The 25053-nt window shown below is 39.8% G+C and overlaps 1 protein-coding gene across 1 annotated transcript in view; it reads right to left on the bottom strand.

Moving 5' to 3' along the window:
- Positions 1 to 25053, bottom strand: part of RXFP1 (relaxin/insulin like family peptide receptor 1) — a 116368-nt gene that overhangs the window by 72933 nt on the left and 18382 nt on the right. Inside the window, exon 2 of the mRNA XM_013970550.2 lies at positions 9587 to 9724. Within this exon, the coding sequence (XP_013826004.2) occupies positions 9587 to 9724 (138 nt within the window). The remainder of the gene's footprint in view (positions 1 to 9586; positions 9725 to 25053) is intronic.

Below are 25053 nucleotides of genomic sequence, written 5' to 3'. Positions count from 1 at the left end.
AAGTCACTTCAGTCGTGCCCGACTCTTCACAACCCCATGGACTGCAGCCCACCAGGCTCCTCCGTCCCTGGGATTCTCCAGGCAAGAACACTGGAGTGGGTTGCCATTTCCTTCTCCAATGCATGAAAGTGAAAAGTGAAAGGGAAGTCGCTCAGTCGTGTCCAACTCTTCGCGACCCCATGGACTGCAGCCCACCAGGCTCCTCTGTCCGTGGGATTTTCCAGGCAAGAGTACTGAGTGGGGTGCCGTTGGTGTATCAATTGCCAGTCCCAATCTTTCAATTTATCTCCCATCCCTTTCCCCTTTGATAACCATAAGCTTGTTTTCTACATCTGTGACTCTATTACTAAGTACCTTTAGAGGCAACTCTTTGAAGAAATTGAGTGTGATATTATTGTGGGATATGTTAAAGGAAATCGAACCACTACAGAAACTGCCTTTTGTGTCCTATCTCAAAGGAAGCATTCTAAGCTGAGAGTCTTTTTGTAGTTAACTGAAACTTTGAAGAATTGTTGGACAAACATAGATAAACATATTTGAGGTTTTAAAAAGGTTTGTATTTATAGAAAAGCCAAGGGTTCAGCTACCTAGGTTTCTTATTTTGAGAATAATAAACAGAAAAAAGCAGCTATTTTGAACATGCAATGCATGGCTGTTTATCAATTCATGTATTTATGATGTGTGTCACGTTTCCTCCTGTGTTGTTAGCCTTAAAAAAGACAAACCCACAACTCTGATGAAATATTCTAAAATGAGAACACTAAGTTCTACATCAAATGGATTGGCATTGCCATCATTCTGACAGCTCTGTATAAAGCTGTATTGAGGAAAGGAAGGAATACTTAGCAACTCAGAATTTTAAATGAAGGCCCAATTAAAAATTAAAAGAATCCTTGAATATACTTCAAACATTCTTATAAGCCTATTAAAAAGTGTATATTATCACCATCATACATACCCATAAATAAGTACTGTTTATCTAATTCTTATAGATTAGTGCCAGCCAGTGACACACAAATATTTGGGATGTTAGTTTCCTTTCCTTTGAATGCCTTGCACTTCTGCCCTTTTCCTGTAACAAGAGGGTAGAATTTTCCACTTTTATTGCCTTGGAGAAGAAATGAAGCAGATGTCTGCAGGAAACAAAGGAATCACATTTTTAGTATTTAATTGCCAAAGGTCCAGGTTTGAGCATTGACAATGATTGTGGAAAAACAAAAAGAAGAGCTAGGCTTTGCTATTCCTGGACTGGACAAGAGATTTGGACCAGAAAGGGAGAGGAGAAGGGTCTGCCTGGAGTGCACCAGGGGAAACCAGAAACTCCTCAGCTTCATTGTATCTACAAAGACCCTATTTCCATGTAAGATCACATTCTGAGGTTCTGAGTGGACATCAGTTTTTAGTGCAGGCTAACCTATTGCATCATGCAAAATGTATTAGAGGAAACTTCTGTTTTCCCTGTAGAGCAAAGAAATACAAATATGGAAACAGAGGAACCAAGTTTTTGTCTTTCTCCTGTAGACTAGGCTGTTAAAGTGTAGAGCAGGGTCAATGCTCTGAGTCTACAGAGGTAGCATCTGAACTTGGGTCTTCATTGCAGAGTGATTCAACCTGTCTCCAAGGGGGATGAAGTTGGGTGAATGTGACTGTGATGGGGAGCCTTCTTTGTATTGCCATTTATTTATAATACAGAAGAACTGCTGGCAAATTCTAATCTGGAAATGCAGAGTTCCTTTAAAATAAAAATCTGGGTTTAATCAATAAAGTGCAAAGCATCTATGAATCTGATGCTATTTGAATATTTTATTTTTACTGCAAAGTTAGAGCATTCAATTTGAAATGAATGAAAATAATTCCCTTCCCCTCCTCTTTTGGACTATGTCTCGTGGTATGTGGGAATCTTAGTTTCCTGACCAGGCATTGAACACATGCCCCCCGGGAGTGAAACCACTGGACCACCAGGGAAATTTCCCCAAATAATGCATAAATGAGAGTAGTTTGTACATTTCCATGTTGGAGCTTATCAGAAAGGATCAAATTTATAAAAATGATACAATCAATTTTGTCTAGGACTTCACTGGTTTGGAGTCCAGTCAAATGTAAACAATACCTGGGATAGAATGAAACAGATGTTAACTTCATCATAACCATCTAGTAGACATATATATATGTATATATAAATTCTGTATTGCCCAAATATTTTATAAAGAAAGGGATCTCATTATTCAACTGAAAATTTTTGTTGCTTTATATCAAAAACTTGATTAAAATTTGTTCATGCATTGGGTCCATGAGAAATGTTCAGTGATTTGATATCTTACGCTTGTTATACTGAGATATTTTATTTTTTAATATTTTATATTCTTTTTTTTATAGGTTTTCTAAGAGAACTGGGAACTTATTGCCAAATAAGACTTTTTGTTTAAAATATCTGTGATAATACAAAAGTAATAGTTCTTTCTAAATATAATCAGTTTATATTGTAGTTCAATCCATGGGGATTTATTTATTTGATGCTGTTTCATTTTTTAGTGACTTCTGTAAATTTTGTCACTAATTCTGTTTGACTTATTTCTCTACTTTAGTAATTATCATTGGTGTCAGTGTTTAAATTGGTTAAGGGAACACAGGAGAGGTTTTTGGAGCTACTTTTTAAAGGATGTATCTTTTAAAAGGTTTAGTTAAGAAAAATGTCCCCCCTTCCACTAGAAAATTGTTTTTATTCTACAGTATACTAAGCTGTAAATAATCACTGTAAAAGTGATTTTTACCTGTGGGTTTTCCTTTTATTTATATATAAGATATTATATGTTACGTGATTACAAATACATTTAATGCTGCTTATTCAAATATGCATGAGGTTTACATATTCTGAAAAAAACTAACTTTCTAACTTGATTTAATTAGCATTAGACCAAATTTAAATGTGGATGTCTTAAAAATGGACAGGCTAGGGAGCCTAAATTATCCAGATACTATAGAACAAAGAAAAAATACAGCTGGTGAAGGAAATTAATAAGAAGCAGGAAGAAACAACTACATCTCATAATTTTTATCACCTGGACTGTAAAGATGGTGTGAAATTCTGACATCCTCTTTGGGAAGTCCCAACCCACCCACATGTGGGCAGCAGAAGCATCCCAACTGGCCATCTTTGAAGTTTTGAGCATAGTTCAATTTTTTGGTTTTTCTAGATGACTGCCACTAGTAGAGTGGCAATTTGTCTTATAGAAATGAAGACAAATTGATAATAAAACAAATTGATAACGATTGTGATAATGGAGTTTCTTAGCAAGTAAGAATGCTTGCACGCCATACTGAAGTCTTGATTTTGCTCTTTAGTTTTTCTGTGGCTACTATTTCCAGTGCATGCCTTACTTTCTGCTCCTTTCGGATTAGGTCAGTGGTGCTCAAAGTCTACTGTGCACCTAAATGACATGACGATCTTATAGAGCAATTGCAGAACCAGTGGCAGAATTTCTGAGTCAATAAATCTGCCTACAATGTGGGAGACCTGGGTTCTGTCCCTGGGTCGGGAAGATCTCCTGGAGAAGGAAATGGCAATCCACTCTAGTATTCTTGCCTGGAGAGTTTCATGGACAGAAGAGCTTGGCAGGCTACAGTCCATGGTTTCGCAAAAAGTTGGACACAACTGAGTGACTAACACACGCTGAAGATTTTCTTGATTCTCAAAGAATCCACTGACCATAAGATACAAACCATCCTCCTGGTTTACTCAGCCCAAGGGCAGGGGTGGTAGGAATCTTTTTATAGCTACTTAGAAATTAAAAACAAGTTCTTAGATTCTTTCTTTGGAAATAAAGGCGTTAACATCTTTGAAATGAGCAGCTTATAAACTTAATGAAATGAGTTCAATAATAAAGCCTAATTTATGAACACTGTGGTGTGTTTGGTTTGAAAGAGCAAAGAATGCAGGACAACAGAAGGATGGAATAGGGGAATCGAGAGAGAGTAAAAGAAGGAAGGGGGGCAGCTGGAGAGGAGAAATAGAAGGGGAAACCTATGGGCCACAGACCTGCAAAGGGTGGAAAAATACTGGAGGGAGAGGATGGAAAAGAGAGGGGAGAGAAGGGTCTTTTCCAATGAGTCAGTTCTTCGTATCAGGTGGCCAGAGTATTGGAGCTTCAGCTTCAGCATCAGATGAACAGTATGAAAAGGCAAAAAGATGTGGCAGCAAAAGATGAACTCCCTAGGTGAGTAGGTGCCAATGTGCTACGCAGAAGAGTGGAAAACAACGCCAGAAAGAATGAAGAGACAGAGCCAATGATGGAGACAGGTCAATGATGCTGTCCAAACATCTCAACCTCAGTCATCCCATTCTCCCCTGCCTTCAATCTTTCCCAGTATCAGGGTCTTTTCCAATGAGTCTATTCTTCACATCAGGTGGCCAAAGTATTGGAGTTTCAGCTTCAGCATCAGTCCTTCCAATGAATATTCAGGACTGATTTCCCTTAGGATGGACTGGTTGGATGGATCTCCTTGCAGTCCAAGGGACTCTCAAGAATCTTCCCCAACACCACAGTTCAAAAGCATCAATTCTCCACCACTCAGCTTTCTTTATGGTCCAGCTCTCTCATCCATATATGACTACTGGAAAAACCATAGCTTTGACTAGCTGGACCTTTGCTGGCAAAGTAATATCTCTGCTTTTTAATATGCTATCTAGGTTGGTCACAGCTTTTTTCCCAAGGAGCAAGCATCTTTTAATTTCATGGCTGCAGTCACCATCTGCAGTGATTTTGGAGCCCCCAAAAGTAAAATCTTTCACTGTTTCCAGTTTCCCCATCTATTTGCCATGAAGTGATGGAACTGGATGCCATGATTTTAGTTTTCTGAATGTTGAGTTTTAAGCCGACTTTTTCACTCTCCTCTTTCGTCTTCATTAAGAGGCTCTTTAGTTCCTCTTTGCTTTTTGCCATAAGGTGATATCATCTGCATATTTGAGGTTATTGATATTTCTCCCAGCAATCCTGATTCTAGCTTGAGCTTCATCCAGCCTGGCATTTCACATGATACACTCTGTGTAGAAGTTAAATAAGCAGGGTGACAGTATACAGCCTTGACATACTCCTTTCTCAATTTTGAACCCATCTGTTGTTCCATGTCCAGTTCTAACTGTTGCACAGGTTTCACAGGAGGCAGGTAAGGTGGTCTGGTATTCCCATCTCCTTAAACATTTTCCAGTTTGTTGTGATCCACACAGTCAAAGGCTTTAGTGTAGTCAATGAAGAAGAAGTAGACATTTTTCTAGAATTATCTTGCTTTTTTTTATGATCCAAAAGATGTTGGCAATTTGATCTCTGGTTCCTCTGCCTTTTCTAAATCCAGCTTGAACATCTGGAAGTTCGTGGTTCATGTAGTATTGAAGAATGGCTTGGAGAATTTTGAGCATTACTTTGCTAGTGTGTGAGATGAATGTGATTATGAGTAGTTTGAACATTCTTTGGCATTGCCTTTCCTTGGGATTGGAATGAAAACTGATCTTTTCTAGTCCTGTGGCCACTGCTAAGTTTTCCAAATTTGCTGGCATATTGAGTGCAGCACTTTGACAGCATCATCTTTCAGGATTTGAAAACACTCGTCTGGAATTCCATCACCTCCACTAGCTTTGTTCATAGTGATGCTTACTAAGGCCCACTTGACTTTGCATTCTAGATGAGTGATCACACTATCATGATCATTAAGGTTTTTTTTTTTTTTTTTGGTATAGTTGTTCTGTATATTCTTGCCATCTCTTCTCAATATCTCCTGCTTCTATTGGGTCCATACTGTTTCTGTCCTTTATTGTATGCATCTTTGCATGAAATGTTCTTTTGGTATCTCTAAGTTTCTTGAAGCAATCTCTAATCTTTCCCATTCGATTGATTTCCTCTATTTCTTTGCGTTAATCACTTAGGAAGGCTTTTTTTTTTTTTTTTTAAATCTCTCCTTGCTATTCTTTGGAACCCTGCATTCAGATGGTTATATCTTTCCTTTTCTCTTTTGCTTTTCACTTCTCTTCTTTTCTGAGCTATTTGTAGGGTCTCCTCAGACAACCAGTTTTTCTTTTTGCCTTTCTTTTTCTTGGGGATGGTTTTGATCACTGCTTCCTTTGGGCACTCTGTCCATTATATCTAATCCCTTAAATCCCTTTGTCACTTCCACTGTATAATCATAAGGGATTTGACATGAACTTGGGCAAACTCTGGGAGATGGTGAGGGACAGAGAAGCCTGGCATGATTCAGTCCATGGACTGCAAAGAATTGCTCATGACTTGGGGACTGAACAACAATAAAATTATCTGTCAGTCTGCAGGTGCTCTGCTCACCATCTTAGATACAGAATTACATTGAATTCTCTGAACAGCCCACAGACACAGATACTCTTATCATTCCCATTTTACAAAACGTTTCACCAGAATTTATGCCTAGTTCTCTGGGAGCCTGATCTTCAAACCTCCATGCGATACTGCTTCCATCCGGATTCCGAGAAACTGCTAGAGTTTAAGGATTTGAATATATAATGTCACCTGCCATGTCAGCAAACAAAGGATGCTGTGGCCACCAAGGCTTCAGACCCTGCAGCCCTCACCTGACTTGTACCTTGAAGGGGTTTAGGATGGAGAAAATCATGATACTGGCTCTAGATAAGGTGCATATCACAGGAATGATTTCAATGAGCCCAGGCTCCTGCATCTTCCCAAACACAAAAAAGTGCTGAATTCATTAATTTGAGATAGCTAGTCTTCTCTAATTAGCAGTAATCTTTTGATGTTCCAACTACCTGGTCTTTGTTGCAAAAACTCCTCTTTATCCCACTCCCTTCCTTACCTCTTCAGAGCAATTTCTCAGAGCTATTGAGAGGCTGTCTCCCAGGCTTAAGTCCTCTGTATGTCCACAAAATAAACCGTAATTCTCAACTTTTAGGTTTTGTATGTGTGTGTGCTTGTTTTCTCAGTTGATAGCTCAATACTTTAAGATTGTTACTTTTATTACTTGGTCTTTTAAACTTAAGTCAAAGACAAAACTTCCAAAACCCTTTTCCCTGCGAAGCTGTTTGGGGGTGAATTTAGTGCTCCTTCTGCTTCCTGCCACCATTTCAACTGGGGGGTGGGGGGTAGCTCCTGTCACTCTGTCTGAAATTGCTAGCAGCTTGAGGGTGAAGTGGTTGGCAATGGGCAGGACATATTTTTCTTAGTTTAAAAAATTACATAGTATTTAGTTATTTTTAACAAGGTGATATATATATATTTAAAGAAGAAAAACATTTGCACAGCCATCCCAAACAAAGGCAACTGCAGCCTAAGCTCAGATATAGACAGTGTGCTCACTTCTGAGTTACTGCCACCACCTAGAGACAGTTCTCCAGACCGAGAAGTTTAATTCCTTTAAGGCAATGCCTTAAAAAGTCTGTAATAGGGACTTGCCTGGTAGCTCAGTTGTGAAGAATCTGCCTGCTAGTACAGGAGATGTGGGTTCAATTCCTGGCCCTGGAAGATCCTCACATGCTGTGGAGCAACTTATCCCATGGCTAACAACTACTGTGGAGAAGGCACTGGTGACCCACTCCAGTACTCTTGCCTGGAAAATCCGATGGACGGAGGAGCCTGGTGGGCTGCAGTCCTTGGGGTTGCTCAGTTGGACTCGACTGAGCGACTTCACTTTCACTTTTCAGTTTCATGCATTGGAGAAGGAAATGGCAACCCACTCCAGTGTTCTTGCCTGGAGAATCCCAGGGACGGGGGAGCCTGTTAGGATGCTGTTTATGGGGTTGCACAGAGTCGGACACGACTGACACGACTTAGCAGCAGCAGCAGCAGCAGCAGCACAACTACTGAGTCCCTGCCCTAGGGCCCAGGAACAGCAGCGACTCAGCCCACTTGCCCTAGGACTTGTGCTCCACAGCAAGAGAAGTCACCACAGTGAGAAGCCCTCGCACTATGACTAGAGAGGAGCCTCTGCTCTCTGCAACTAGAGAAAAGCTTCCACAGCAACAAAGACCCAGCACAGCCAAAAATACATAAATAAAATTAATATTAAAAAGTCTGCAATGCTTCAGGGAGTGATAACAGTGAGGTATCAGCTGTTTATGCAGCATAAAATTGTGCATGCATGTTTTGGTCCTCTAAAAATAGTATCTTATTTTTCCATGAGTGAGAAATCTCATTATTTTACACGATTAACCAAGGCCCATTTCCCCCCTGCCCCCAGATCCAGCCAATTTAAACTCTTTTTATAAATTTGTGTTTTTGAGACCTTTAGAAATTTGAACAAAAACCCAATTGAAAGCCAAATTTTAACTGTGTAGAAGCCCTACTTTTGGCTTTATAAGGTCATAAATATGGTTGTTAGTTAAGAGAGAGGTAAGCTGGACTTATTGATTTTGTCTGTTTTTGGAGGCCTCATTTTCCCTTCATAATTGTACCAAGTGAACGATAAGCGCAAGCAACAGCAGCTGACAAACAGCGTCTGCTGCATATCTGTGCTTTTCTGATTCAATCTGCTCAAATTCCCTTGTGTGTGTGTTTACAGTCGCTCAGTTGTGTCCACCTCTTTACAACCCCATGGACTGTAGCCTGCCAGGCTGCTCTTGTCCATGGACTTTTTCAAATTCTATTCTCAACACAAGGAAATTGAGGCTAAGAGAGGTTAAGAAATGCCTTCAAGGTTAATGACTGGTTATTTTTGCACCAGTTTTCAACCACTCAACCTTGTCCCCAGAGCCCATCCTCACAGTTCCACTATTCTGTGTCTTAAGCATTAACTGAGCAGGTCTATGGCTTAAATTTAACCATGTGCCACAATCATTACTTTCTTGAAATAGTGGCTGTGATACTAATACATAGAAGAGAATGGGTTAAAAAAATATGTTGGAGTATAGTTGATTTACAACGTTGTGTTAGTTTCTGGTGTACGGCAAAGTGATTCAGTTACACACATGTAAATTATCATACTGAGTGAATAATATATATATAGTCTTTAACAGATTCCTTTACATTATAGTTTATTTCAAGGTAAAGAATATATTCCCTGTGCTATAGAGTAGGTCTGTATTGTTTATTTATAAAAAGTGTGTATATGTTAGTTGCTAACTCCTAATTGGTCTCTCCTGAATCTCCTTATGCATTCAATAATCATAAGTTCATTTTCTATGTCTACCAGTCTGCTTCTGTTTTGCAAATAGGGTCGTTTGGGTCATGTTTTAGATTTCACATAAAAGTGATATCCTATGGTATCAGTCTTTCTTGCCTCACTTAGTATGGTCATTTCTAGGGCCACGTGTGTTGCTGCAAATGGCATTCTTTCACTCGTTTTTATAGCTGAGTGGTATTCTGTTGCATGTATATTATATTATATATGTATAAAATACCACATCTTCTTTATAAGAATAAATATTTTAAACTAATAAAACAAATGTAAGATTTCCTTGAGTGACATGTATTTTGATTTTCAACTTCATTTCTCTTTGCCCATTTCTATTTCAAGAGTCTCAGCAACTTGATACTGGCCCTTCTGCCCTTGGTTCCTGCCAGGACTTGACCCCGGTCCTTGTGCCCGCCCAGCTGTGACCCTGGGGCTTGCTCACCGCAGTTGTCCTCATCCACACCGTTTTCGCAGTCGTCCACGCCGTTGCATTGCAGCTGCTGAGGTAAGCACTTGGTGGTGTTGCCGCAGGGGAAGTAGCCCAGGTCGCAGGGCACATTCTGCGCTCTGCCTGGAGTGACTGTGATGTGGAAGGGGAGAGCAGTTTACACAAGGCCCTGCACAGAGTGACTCCCCACAGTCTGCAAACCTACTTCTTGTCATCCTGGCAGGTCCCGCCTTCCTTATGCTGCCTCACCTTGAGCCTTAGCCGGATGCCAATGCTTTTCCAAGAACCTCCACACCTAAACGAAGTTCTTTTCCACATCTTCAGAAAATGCCGGATTCCCTGCTCTTTGCCTTTTCTCGTGTTTCCCACCTGCAATGTCCTCCTCATTCCTCTTTTCTATGAAAGGTCTGCCCATACTTTATAGTTGAGCTCAATTCCCCTTCTCTCTTTCAAAAATTTTTCATCCAATCATTTTTTTTAAATTTAAATTTATTTATTTTAATTGGAGGCTAATTACTTTACAATATTGTATTGGTTCTGCCACACACCAACATGAATCCGCCACGGGCATACACGTGTTCCCCATCCTGAACCCCCCTCCCACCTCCCTCCTTTCTTGCATTCTTGCTGTTGACTGAGGATCATGGCTGGTTTGGTACTGGGGTGGAAGAGAACAGGCCAGGCAGTAGGAACTACTGTAGCGGGTTCCTGAGGGCAGGCCCTGTGCCCTGTAGCATGTAGCATCCAATAAAATGCTTCCTGCCCTTTTCATATGGGCTTCTTTCACTTATAAATTTCATTTAAGGTTCCTGTCATTCCTTATTTGTGCTAAATAATATTCCATGGTCTGAATGAAACATATTGATTGATTCTATTGATTCACCTAACAGAAGGACATCTTGCAAGCTTTGGCAGTTTTTAATAAAGCTCCTATTCATATCTATGTGCACATTTTTGTGTGGAGGGACATAAGTTAATTTTGCCATTTAAAACTCCAGATATATATGAGCTCAAAGATTATTATAGAATCCAAGATAATTCTGTTGCTTATTGTCCTTCTGAAGTTTGTACATCTTTGAGGCTTTCTAGAATCATAGTCAATTATAAAGAAAAACAGAATGGATTGAACAGTCAATAAAGGACTTTCTTGCATTCTTACTGTTGACTGAAGATCATGGCTGGTTTGATACTGGGGAGGAAGAGAACAGGCCAGGTTGTAGGAACTGCCAGAGCTCACTCATATGTGGGAGTTGGGGCAGTTGTGTGTGACACCTATTTAATGTTAAAAATCAAGTTGTTATTTTGATATTAAATTGTATGAACTATTTATATATTTTGGATATTAACTCTTTACTGGTCATATCGTTTGCAAATATTTTCTACCATTCAGCAGGTTGTCTTTTTAATTTTTAAAAAAATTAAAAAAAAAAATTCTGGCCATGCCATATGGCATGTGGGATTTGATTTCCCCAATCCAGGATTGAACCCACGCCCCCTGCAGTGGAAGTGTGGTGTCCTAACCACTGGACTTTTAGGGAAGTCCCTTTTTGTCATTTCATTTTGTTAATGGTTTCCCTTGCCGTGTAAAAGCTTTTAAGTTTCATTAGGTCTAATTTGTTTATTTTCACTTCTGTTATCTTTGCCTGAGGTGACAGATTAAAAAAAAAATATTGCTATGATTTATGTCAAAGAGTGTTCTGCCTATGTTTTCTTCTAGGAGTTTAATGGTTTCCCATCTTACATAAAAGCCTTTAATTCATTCTGAGTTAAAACAATTCGGTCCAGTTCTTTTTTTTTGCAATTATTAAGATAGGAATAAAAAATGACTTTTCCCAATATAAACTTATAACGTTGGGTCTGCTTGGCCATACATGCCTTACACTATCTATTCCTCAATCCTGATGGGCTCCTCTTCACTGAATCTCTGTTCAGATGATTTTATGCCATTTGGATCCAAATAAGGAAGATTCAGTCATTTCTGGATGTGGAGCTTAAATGGAGTAAGCAAACACCTTTTCACACCTCTGTTTATGTTCACCTCGGGTGTGTATGAATTTGCAAAGTGCAGTCACCAAGCATCCACGGAAGAGAAAGGCAGCAGAAGGGCAATGAGTAGTTTCCTTTGAGTCATTTTTTGCTTATTTTTAAATTTAGTCCTAAATTTGGTAGTAAGCTCTTTTCAGATAAGGAGCGAACAGATGAGACAGAGAAGTTTAAGAAAATGTGATTTAGTGCATGTGTTGCCGAGTTTAATAACAGGAAAAGTATGTGGCTTAGGAGTAGATGAACTTCTAAATACATTTTTGAAGACTTTCTGACTATAGTAAATGAAATGTTAAATATATCTGGCTTCCCTGGTAGCTCAGATGGTGGAGAGTTTGCCTGTCAATGCAGGAGACCTAAGAGATGCTGGTTTGATCCCTGGGCCAGGAAGATCCCCTGGTGAAGGGCATGGTAACCCACTCCAGTATTCTTGCTGGGAGAATCCCATGGACAGAGGAGCCCGTCAGGCTACATTCCAAGGGGTCATAAAGAGTTGGACACAACTGAGCGACTAACACTTTCATTTTTCCTGGATATATTTATGCACTGAGAAGAAGAAGCTCGTTTAATCATGTCTGACTCTCTGTGACCCCATGGACTATACAGTTCATGGAATTCTCCAGGCCAGAATACTGGAGTGGGTAGTGTTTCACTTCTCCAGGGGATCTTCCCAACCCAGGGATCGAACCCAGGTCGATCATGGCCAGTGGATTCTTTACCAGCTGAGCCACAAGGGAAGCCCAAGAATACTGGAGAGGGTAGCCTATCCCTTCTCCAGGGGATCTTCCTGACTCAGGAGGTGAACCGGGGTCTCCTGCATTGCAGGCGGATTCTTTACCAACTGAGCTATGAGGGGTTATGCAGTGGAATCAGAATATCAATAATTTCAACAGAGACTGTGTAGTGATAGATTCAGAACTGAATGAAAAAGACCTTGCAGAGCACTCGTGATGCAGGGGCCGTCTGATGACAGTGACAGCACGGCAGTGATGAGGCGCTGGCTCTGTCAGCATGGTGTAGGTTAGTACTCAGTACTGGCACAAAGCTATCTTGCTTTTCGAGATACATGAATTTAGATTTTTGTGATTATAGCTTTTTAAGTTAAATACTGTCATATCATACAAAAATCACTTATAATTTAAGAAATTCATAAATGATTTTTTAAAAAAGCACCCTAACTGAAAAATTATTCTAGTGTGTAAGAACTCAAATAAATATTACAGTCAAAATTTGAAGCAATTTGGAAAATATGCATTATAATTTTAATTGCAACAACAGAGACTTGTTTTTGATGAAGTACTTAAATATCTTCCTTCTCTTGGAAATCCTATCAGATTGCATGAGTGCTAAGTCGCTTCCATCATGTCTGACTCTTTGTGACCGCATGGGCTGTAGCCCGCCTGGCCCCTCTGTCCATGGAATTCTTTAGGCAAGAATACTGGAGTGGGTTGCCGTGTTCTCCTCCAGGGGATCTTCCTGAGCTAGGGATCAAACCTGTGTTTCTTACATTTGCCTGTATTGGCAAATGGGTTCTTTACCACTAGCACTACCTGGGAAGCCCCCTATAAGATTAAGTAGGTGGAAAAACTGAGGGAGAGCTCCAAGAGCTAATTGCCAAGTGAAACACAGTGCTGAATGAAAATCAGTGACTTTCTTTTTATCTGCCGAAGAGCAAATTACTGTCATTCTCCTATCACTAAAAATATGTGTGTGCCTTGTCTGCATTTTGTGGGTCTGGGTAATGCACAAAGAAGGGACAGATGGTCCAGACTTTGTTCAGTGATCTTAACTTCTCTTTGGCTTAATTGGGTCCCCATATAATTCCCTGGTGGCTCAGAGGCAAAGAATCAGCCTGCAATGCCGGAGGCTCAGGTTCCATCCCTAGGTCGGAGAGAGCCTCTGGAAGAGAAAATGGCAACCATTCTAGTATTCTTATCTGTGAAATTCCATGGACAGAAGAGTCTGGCAGGCTACAGTCATATGGGATCTCAAAAAGAGTTGGACACGCCCTAGAAACTGAACAATAACAGCAATGTAATTCAAGGGCCAGAGTCAAAGAAGAAGTGAAGTGAAGCATGTTGGTAATGCGATTTTGAGGAAACTGTCCTTGTTTCCATATCAGTTCAGTTCAGTCACTCAATGGTGTCCAACTCTTTGCGACCCCAATGGACTGTAGCACTCCAGGCTTCTCTGTCCATCACCCATTCCCGGAGACTACTCAAACTCATGTCCATCATGTCAGTGATGCCATCCAACCATCTTATCCTCTGTTGTCTCTTTCTCCTCCTGCCTTCAATCTTTCCCAGCATCAGGGTGTTTTCCAATGAGTTGGTTCTTCGCATCAGGTGACCAAAGTATTGGAGTTTCAGCTTCAGCATCAGTCCTTCCAATGAATGTTCAGGACTAATTTCCTTTAGGATTGACTGGTTGGATCTCCTTGCAGTCCAAGGGACTCTCAAGAATCTTCTCCAACACCACAGTTCAAATCATCAATTCTTCGGTGCTCAACTTTCTTTATGTCCCAACTCTCATATCCATACTTGACTACTGGAAAAGCCAAAGCTTTGACTAAATGGACCTTTGTTGATAAAGTAATGTCTCTGCTTTTTAGCATGCTGTCTAGATTGGTCATAGCTTTTTTCCCAAGGAGCAAGCGTCTTTTAAATTCATGGCTGCAATCACCATCTGCAGTGATTTTGGAGCCCAGAAAAATAAAATCTGCCACTGTTTCCATTGTTTCCCCATCTATTTGCCATGAAGTGATGGCACCAGATGCCATGGTCTTAGTTTTCTGTAAGCTGAGTTTTAAGCCAACTTTTTCACTCTCCTCTTTCACTTTCATCAAGAGACTCTTTAGTTCCTCTTCACTTTCTGCCATAGTAGTGGTGTAATCTGCATATCTGAGGTTATTGATATTTCTCCCAGCAATCTTGATTCCAGCTTGTGCTTCATCCAGCCTGGCATTTCACCTGATGTATCCTTCATATGAGTTAAATAAGCAGGGTGATGATATACAGCCTTGACATACTTCTTTCCCAATTTGGAACCAGTCTGTTGTTCCATGTCCAGTTCTAACCGTGGCTTCTTGACCTGCATACAGATTTCTCAAGAGGCAGGTCAGGTGGTCTGGTATTCCTATCTCTTGAAGAATTTTCCAGTTTGTTGTGATCCACACAGTCAAAGGCTTTGACATAGTCAATAAAGCAGAAATAGATGTTTTTCTGGAACTCTCTTGCTTTTTTGATGATCCACCAGATGTTGGCAATTTGACCTCTGGATCCTCTGCTTTTTCTAAATCCAGCTTGGACATCTGGAAGTTCACAGTTCATGTACTGTTGAAGTCTGGCTTTGAGAATTTTGAGCATTGCTTTGCTAGTGTGTGAGATGAATGCAACTTAACATTCTTTGGCATTGCCTTTCTTTGGAATTGGAATGAAAACTAACCTTTAACAGTCTTGTGGCCATTGCTGAGTTTTCCAGATTTGCTGGCATATTGAGTGCAGCACTTTCACAGCATCATCTTTCAGGATTTGAAATAGCTCAGTTGGAATTCCATCACCTCCACTAGCTTTGTTCGTAGTGATTCTTCCTAAGGCGCACTTGACTTCACATTCCAGGATGTCTGGCTCTAGGTGAGTGATCACACCACCATGGTTATCTGGGTTATGAAGATATTTTTTGTACAGTTCTTCTGTGTATTCTTACCACCTCTTCTTAATATCTTCTGCTTCTGTTAGGTCCATACCATTTCTGTCCTTTATCAAGCCCATCTTTGCATGAAATGTTCCCTTGGTATCTCTAATTTTCTTGAAGAGCTCTCTACTTTTCCCCATTCTATTGTTTTCCTCTATTTCTTTGCATTGATCGCTGAGGAAGGCTTTCTTATCTCTCCTTGCTTTTCTTTGGAACTCTGCTTTCAATAGTTTCCATATAGTAAAGTGGTTATGATGGGGCTGGCTATCATTTGGGGGGGAGCGACATGATCTGACCTGGGTCATGTTTAAATCCTGAATCCCTCTATCAGAACTAAAATCTTAAAGGTTTCAATAAATATGTCTCTGAAACTAAGTTCCTACTGATTTATCTTTAGTAGAATAAAAGTTAGCTTTTACTTTTTGACAGAAATGCGCACGCACTTTTGGATGTGTCTAGGGGAACTCATTTTTTACACAAAACAATAACTCAGTGAATTTATAGCCCTTATTCTGTAACAACATTAAATGTTAATATGGAAAAATGTCAGCTGTGTTGCTCTGGAATCAGTGCAGTCACTGCATTAAAGTCAGTTCTGCAAACTTAAATTCAGAGTAAAGGAGGTGAATATAATTGCTATGTTTAATTGCTAATAGTATTTCTGAATAGCCATGACTTGGCAAACACTAAGATAAGAGTTTTATTGGAATCTGTGTCTTATTACCAACGTTTGAAATCCCTTTTATACTCTATGGAAAAATATGCAATATTCCTATTTTGGGGGTAACTACCCACAGCATCAAAAGTGTAGAAGGAATTTGCTAAAATACATTGTTAGGAAGTAAAACTTAAAACAACAAAACAAAGAAAACCAAGTACAAACTTTCCATATATTTAACCCATTTATTTTATAATTTCTATCTTAAATACCCAGGTCTCCCACATTGTGCGGAAAATTCTTTACCACCTGAGCCACGAGGGAAGCCCAAATGCTAACTATCAATAACTATTTCAGATATCCAACAACAAAACAAATAAAAATACCAGTAGTAATAGAGGATTCTTAAATATACTATGTAATTACAGAACTATATGTTATATAACTAAGTATTATATAAGTGAACCACTGTGCTGTACACTGGAATCATTATAAATTAACTATACTTCAGTAAAAAATTTCTTCTTAAAAAAATCTGAAGCTATTACAGATAATTCAAATGCTTGAAAATCTGGTTTATTGGCTATAGATGAAAAAACACTGATTTGTAATCAGCTGTTTTTCTTTAGACTTTTTGAAAAGAGGTAGAACCAAGCCAGTGGCTCTCAATCAGGGACGATTTTGTAGCCTGGGGACAGTTGGCAGAGTCTGGAGATTTATTTTATATTATTACCACTTGGCAGGAGGTGTTACTAGCATCTAATAAGTAGAGTCCAGTGATGCTGTTAAACATCTCACAATGCACAGGACAGTTCCCTCAAAGATTTGTCTTCCTAACGTGTCCATAGTGCCCAGATTGAGAAACCCAGAAGTAGGTGTTGATGAAGCAGCAGTGGGGAAAGCATTCCTTTTCAGCAGCCTAGAACACATGCGCTCACTTGCAGGCAGAGAGTTTGTTACTTTTGTGACCTGTTTACCTCCTAGTGGAGATTTTCTAGTTACTTTCATGAGATCTTAGAAGTGGGTGGACATTACCAAACAAAGGCAACACTGCAGCTGTTGTGTCTCTTGGAAGGTTGTTATCACTGTTGTTTTGGCAAGTAACAAAGGGAAGAGGCTGCATTTATTCTGTGCCCTTATGCCAGAGATGACATTCAAGTTAGTTATAAGGAGTCATCTCTTACTTACAGGAATCATTAAACAGTGGATGGGGTTACTGAGACAATCTCTGGAGGTTTTGAAAAATTGGATAGATACTTTAAGAATATTCTGCCAAAATTAAGGGAATTGGGAGCAAAATATTTTCAGGCTGTTTGATTCATTCCTTCAATCTGTGAATAACATAAACAGATGTTTAAAAGAAATGATCATTTAAAGGAAAATTTAAGACTTCAAATTTGAGATTTTGAGATATATGCAAAAAACCTTGAAAAATTCAATGGTCTATAACCCCAATACAGCTGAAACAGTAAAAAAAAGAAAAAAGAAAAAAAAAAACAAGTAAAACAAAAACAATGACATCACCAATGTCCTTGAAGAGGAAACATTAAAATTTTACATAACCTCTTGCTCGTTCTGCCTCTGTAACTCAGCTTGCCCCTTACAAAGTCTGATCATAGTCACATAGTCTCAGAAAGTGGGGACTTAAAATACTAGGAACTGGAGTTTATCTCACTCACCCTTGTCCTGCCCCTGCAAACCTGCTTAATCATGCCTGTCCGTGTAAAGGTCAGGCATCCCCTTCCCTGTCTTGATTGCTGTTTCCATGCACGTGAAACCCCTTAGTTTAAATCAGCCTATTAGCAGCTAGTGTTGGCTTGTTACAGTAGGTTGACCCACTATATAGTTAACCTACTTTAGTAGGTATATAAGAACTCTATAACCTCTTTGTTTGAGACTCAGAGCTTAGAGTGTTAACTCCTCTGGGCCCACCAGCATAATAAACCTGAGTTCTCCAACTCTCCGAGTGTGGTGCTTGGATTCTTGATTACTGGTTTCTGTAACATCCTGACTAAATCCTGGTACTCAATATCTCTTCATGATCTTGTCTTAGTCCAGTTTCTTCTTATGACTTGTTCGGGGCCAGATGAACTAGACACTCAATTTCTCAAGAAGTATGCCTTTATTATTGACTGTCCTCATGGCAGTCTGACTGCAGAACTTACAGAGCACTGACTCACGAGCAGAATTGTCTGTGGTCCCCAGATGTGCCAGGCACACTACTCTTCCTTCGAATAGAATGGGAGGGGGCCTTGATGCCACGTGGCAGTGGCTCTCTGTTCTATGCACTCTCCCGTCTCCTAGATGATGATTTCGTTCCTTCTTTCCTTGAGCCTACATTGCACACTCTGCCTCCTTTGCGCCCTCTTCACACTGGTCCAAAGTCAGCGTCCCCCCTACCCCCCATTTCCATCCTTCTTTCCGGCTCCAGATGGATCGATGATTCTCCCTTCTCTCTCAACCACATCCATTTTCACCTCTTTCCTGAAACATGCTGTGTTCCCGCTTCTTAAAAACAAGACTAAAGAAAAGACATTTCATTCCCCACACCAGGTGCATCTTTATTTTGTATCTCCCCCTTTTAGCAAAACTTGTCAGAAAAGTCTATACTGGTGTGTCTGATTGTATTTTGGGTTGTAGCTTTACTTGTAAGGGTTTTCCTGGTGACTCAGATGGTAAAGAATCTGCCTGCAATGCAAGAGACCCAGGTTTGATCCCTGGGTCAGGAAGATACCCTGGAGAAGGGAATGCCAACCTGCTCTAGTATTCTGACCTGGAGAATTCCATGGACAGAGGAACCTGGCAGAGGAACCATAGGTAGTAAAGAGTTGGATACAGCTGAGCAACTAACACTTTCACTTTTTCACTTTGCTTCTAAAGGTGTGGAGATCTATTGAAACCAAATGAATTTGGGTTATCATGTTTGTAATGGGGAAGAACAACTCTGATTCCATAATGAAATGGCTTCTTTTACTTTAAACTTTGTATGGCTCTTGCTACACTTAATCACCAAAGGGATGTTGCCTACAGCTTAAAGTATACATAATGGCTCATCTCTGGGAACCTTGAAGGTTAAGAGTTAAGCTTGAGGGTTAAGCTATAATACCTTTGTTAAACTCACAGGAAATATCCTGACCAGTTCCTCCAGTGAATGGCTATGGGAAAGAAGAAATTAACATATCCTTTCTTGAGTCTGGCTAGAACAGAAAATATTTGCAACAACTTACCACCTTTTTAACTTTACCTCCTCCCCTCATGCTTTTTGTTCCATAAAAGAAACCTGGGAAAGGTAGCTCTTTGGGGCACTAGTCCACCATCTTTTTGGTCTGGGGGCTTTTTGAATAAAGGCACTGTTCCTTAGCCCAACAACCTATCTCTCAATTTTATTGGCCTGTCATGCGGAAGCAGTCTGAGCTTGGACTTGCTAAGATACTGACACGTTAGGGCCCTTGAGAGCATTCATGTCCTATAACTTTGACCACAGACTCCTGTGCTTTTGGAGTTCTTTCAACTTCTTGTGTTTTTTTCCTCCATGGTTCTTTACCAGCTGTCACTTCAACTATCGTTAATGTGACTGCTCTGTAGTCTTGGTGCACTCATTACCATTTCTAATTTCTTACTTAAATCTGCCGTGGCTAAAAATGCAGATACTTGGACATGACATGTAGACCTCTATGTAAAGTGTGAGCCAGGGAGCTATGAATGAGGGCCTGAGAAAGAAGAGTTCTTTTCTCTTTTTTAATGCCTGGGTTTTCAAGAATTAAAGTTTTGTAGATTCTAGGATGAGTGATCTTTAGTTGGGTGAGATGCTACTATAAGCATTGCTCAAGGCTCATGGTTCTGCCATAATAAACATCCAGTGAGCATTTGCCGAGTGAGCGCACATACTTCCCAACACACAGAATAGCTGGGAGTCCTAAATCTTGTATTTTTACATTTCTAGTCTATGTGTTAAACTACGACATGATTCTTTGTCTCTGTCCAACCATCCCATTTGATTCCTGCTCAGTGACTGACAGCAGTTTATTGATGACACTGCAGCAAAAAAACAGTGTTGTTTTACTCTTGGGTGTGCCTCTCAGGGGATGGGCAAATTTTAGCAAGGTTCTTCGTCTTCCTGGACTCCAGCTTTCCTCACCTGTTAAAGGTGCAAACAGTACCAGTGGTTGTAATATTATTTGACTCAAGGAGGAAGGTGAGGTGTTAATAAACATGCACGAAAGTTCATTTTTCAAGGGGCCATAGATAGGAGAGAAGAGAAATGAAGGAAAACTGACAAGAAACCTGGAACGAGATTGAGCAGGAGGGAGTGAGTGAATCTAGTGTTGGGAGGTGTCAGAATTGGCTGGTTGCTGACTGGCTGTCCAGTTCCCTTTTCTTCCGATACTGGAATCCCCACTGTTTTCGTGTTGATGGTGCATTCAGTACCAAAAAAGACACATCTGTCCAAATAGTAAAGCTACTTTTATTCCCCAGGTTCTCTGCTGCCTTGGTATTTAGGCGTGACTGTGGGACCAAATCCTGACCTATAAGATCTGAGAATCAGAATTCTTCTAATGGGATTTCTGGGAAAACTATTGTGAAAAGATGGACGTACATGCCACTTGGACTTGATGTCTGGAGCTACGGTGGGCATCTTTCCATGAATTAGGAGATAAACCTGTAATATGATAATCAGCACAGAGGATGGTGAAGTGGGAAATACAGGAAAAGCCCAGGACCCTAAATGGCATGGCTGGAGAGCTGATCTGGTGCCATGAGCACTGACTGCCGGACTGTTAATGTGAGAAAAATTAATTCTTCTTTGTTTAAGACACAGTTGCTTGGTCCTTCTCTTTGTTGCATGGAGAGGACATTTCTCACTGATAGAGAAGGATGGATGGAAACAGCAATGGAGACCCTCTACCTGGAGGAGAATGTTGGAACTCTGAGGGTAAAGGAACCTGGGAGTGATCACCAACTGGCTGGGGAAGCTGAAGCATGGCTTGGGTAAGGCTTCAGAGATGATTCTGAAAGTTAGGAGAGATAAATGCATGTCTTTAAGGAATGCCTGAGGACATTTACAAGAATAGGGGTGGGTAAAAACTGGAAGTCTTGAGAGTCACAATTTTAAAGAAAAAGAAACGAAAATGGGACACAGTACTTTACAGAAAGATCCGCTGTTAACACAGCAGCGAGTTTCCTCTGGTGCATTTCTATGACAGCTTCTGTAACAATCTTGTGTTTGCATCAGACAAACCAAAATTTGAGGAATATTCTATATGGTTCAACTGGCCCTTGTTCTAAACTTATGTCATTGTCTTCAGGTTAAAGGAGGCTATAGAGCTGTGGCTGCTGAGGCAAGGGTGTGATTAGGAAAAGAAATAATTTTTTCTACAAAGGATGTAATTAGGATAATTGATAAAATATGAATATAGATGTTACATTAGATAGCCTTATTTTATCAGTGTTAACTTTCTGGAATTTAGTAATCATAAGAATGTAGTTTTTAGGAGAGCCAGGATGAAGTGTTTAGGGGAGAGGAGTCCTGGTGTCTGCAATTTGCTCTCAAATCATTCCTCAAGAAGACATATGCGTGTGTGTGAGTGTTGAGAGAGAAAAGGCAAATGTGGGAAAATGTTAATGGATAAGCCCGGGGGAAAGGCATATGGGTGCTCATTGTACTACTTTTATCATATTTTTGTGGATTTGAAATATTTTAAAGTACAATAAAAAATTTTGGTACATATTTTAATTTTTTAAACTTATCGTAGCTGAAACAGTTTGTAAAGTTTTTATGGCAATGAAAGCACAGAGTCTGAACCACTGGACCACCAGGGAATTCCCTAGATTTTTATTATGTGAAGAACATTTAACTCACTCCTAGCTGCCTGGTATTTGGATAGATACCAACAGTTTTTGGGTAAACATGAAATTACCTGGACACCATATGTGTGTGTGTGTATAATGCATGTCTGTTTGAAGTTTTCTCAAATTATGGGAGTGAGACAAAGAATTTTAAATGCCGGAAGCATTATTTATTTATAAGATATGTCATTCCATATCATCTGTGTGTTAATGAATTGGAGTCTGATATTTTTCCATCTTTAACCCAAAGGACAATTTCAAAGGCATTTTTCAGGCTCTGAGAGTTGGACAAGATTTTGTTAGATACGATATAAATGTTTCCTGATGCATAGTGGGAATATTACCATTTGGGGAGGATATATGATGAGCAAGATTCTAAATGCCATTATGGGGCAGCTCAGGGCAGGGACACTTAGCCAACCACACATCTGCAGTCTGCAGATTAAGTGACCACTGCTTTCTTTTTCAGAGAAGGCAATGGCACCCCACTCCAGTACTCTTGCCTGGAAAATCCCATGGACAGAGGAGCCTGGTAGGCTGTGGTCCATGGGGTTGTGAAGAGTCCGACATGACTGAGCGACTTCCCTTTCACTTTTCACTTTCATGCATTGGAGAAGGAAATGGCAACCCACTCCAGTGTTCTTGTCTGGAGAATCCCAGGGACGGGGGAGCCTGGTGGGCTGCTGTCTATGGGGTCACGCAGAATTGGATATGACTGAAGCGACTTAGCAGCAGCTTCCTTTTTAGAATTTCCATGTGGCAGTTATTTTGTGAATGACATCTACCACGGGCTTACTTGTAATACTTTTCCATACGACCAAGTATCAATTCAGCAAAAACCAAACAGGCTCATTTAAATTGGAAATTAAATTTAAATTAAATTAAATTTAAATTGTTTTCCTGATTTTGCCTTTTCTTGAAGTTACCGCAACCACAGGCCACAGCATTTCCTGAGGCTTGGTCCCTACACCGTGCCTACAAGCACAGTGCAGTTTGTGCGTGGTTGCTGTGGGGCAGGAGTTCCCATTGTGCCCTGTGGACTCTGAGTAGATTTTGTCACTTCTCAGTTTCCTCTTCCAGAAAGCAGGGAACAGTGAAACTCCTTCCCAGGGTTTTTGGTGTGATTAGATGAAGTTAATGGATGAGAAAGAAGTCACATGTACTAAATGTGAATTTCCCTTCTTTCGCCCATTGATCTTAATTTCCAGGTAATTTCTATAGTAACTAACAACTGTGCTAAAAATATGTTTAATAGAATCTATACTCTACAATCCATGAACTTGTAAGCAGCATGGGATGAATATTGACTGAGATGATAAGAGCCACATGTGATCCACTTGGAAGCTAAGAGTCTCTCTAATACCAAGTAAACATTGCTTATGCCTCTCTTCTCTTATAAATGTCTATCAGGAATGAGTTAATATACTCCTCTTAATCTTTTGTAGAGCTCGCCCATTCTCAAACCCACCATGATTGAGTTCGAATGGACATTGGCCCCTATGGGCACTTCGTTTTTTGTACTGACTGCCCGTCTTCCTATTTCTGTCCACCCTGCCATCTCAAATTAAGAGTGAAGCATATGATGTGAAGTGGCTGCTAATTCAGGTCGCCAGGTTAAGCAGCGAGGAAAGATTCATTTTCTATTCTCTGGTCATACTTGGAGATTGCTGTTGTCACCTGGGCTGACTCTAAGTGGCTGCCTGCTGAGCTGCCCACCTGCTCCCAGCTCACTAGACCAGTGTATAGGTTGGAAGCCCAAAGATACAAAGATTAATGGAACAGAATACAGAGCCCAGAAATGAATCCACACTTATATAGTTAATTAGTCTACAACAAAGGAAACAAGACTATATAATAGGGAAAAGACAGCCTCTTTGAGTGGTTCTGGGGAAAGTAGAAGCTCCATGCTAAAGAATCAAACTGCAGAATTCTGCCACACTATACACAAAAATAAATTCAAAATGAATTATAGACTTAAAAGTAAGACATGAAACCATAAAACTTCTAGAAGAAACCATAAGCATTATGTTCTTTGACATTGATCTTGGTATTTTTTTGGATATGCCTCCTTAGGCAAGAGAAACAAAAGCAAATTAAACAAATGGAACTACATTAAATTAAAAAACTTTTGCACATTGAAGGAAATTATCAGCAAAGCAAAAGGCCAATTATGGAATGGAAGAAGATATTTTTATATGATATACCTGATAAGGGGTTAACTTTCAAAATACACAAAGAACTCATACAGCTCAACATCAAAAAAACAACCTGACTAAGATGGGTAAAGTACCCAAATAGACATTTTCCCAAAAAGATGACATACAGATGGCTGACAGACACAGGAAAAGATGTCAAAAATCACTAATTAATAAGGAAATACAATTGAAAACCACAGATACTCACCTCACATCTGACAGAATGGCAATCATTAAAAAGGCAAACAATAGCAAGTGTTGGTGAGGATGTGGAGAAAAGGGAACCCTCATGCACTGTTGGTGGGAATATAAATTGGTGTAGCCACTTTGGAAAACAGTGTGGAGATTCTTCAAAAAAATTAAAAATAGAACTACCATATGATCCACTCTTGGGTATTTATTTGAAGAAAATGAAAATATTAATTACAAAAGTGCACTCCTATGTTCATTGGAAGCAACCTAAGTGCCCGTAAATAGATGAATGGATAAAGAAGATGTTGTACATACATATAGTAGAATACAACTTAACCCTAAAGAAGCATGAAAGCTTGCATTTGTGACAACATGGATGCACCTTGAGGGTATTAAGCTAAGTGAAATAAATTGGACAGGGAAAGACATGCACTATGATTTCATTTATATGTGGAATCTAAAAAATAAGCCAAAGAACAAACCTAACAAAACAGAAACAGAGTTATAGATACAGAGAATAACCAGGTGGTAAGGAAGGAAAGAAACAGATGAGAGAGATTAAGAGCTACAAACTTCCAGTTGTAAAATAAATGAGTCACCAGTTTAAAATGCACAGTGTGGAGAATAAAGTCAACAATTGTGTGACATCTTTGTATAGTGACATAACCTCACTAGACTTATTGTGCTGATAATTTTGTAATATATAGGAATATCAAAACACTATGTTTTGTACCAGAAACTAACACTGTGTTTTAGGTCAGTTATACTTCAAACACAATCAAATGAACAAATGCATTAAAAAAAAATCAGAATTGTGGTTATCAGAGGTGGAG

This window comes from Capra hircus, chromosome 17 (genome assembly GCF_001704415.2).
Source record: "Capra hircus breed San Clemente chromosome 17, ASM170441v1, whole genome shotgun sequence".
In the NCBI taxonomy this organism is placed as follows: domain Eukaryota; kingdom Metazoa; phylum Chordata; class Mammalia; order Artiodactyla; family Bovidae; genus Capra; species Capra hircus.
This window is presented reverse-complemented; position numbering and strand designations above follow the sequence as displayed.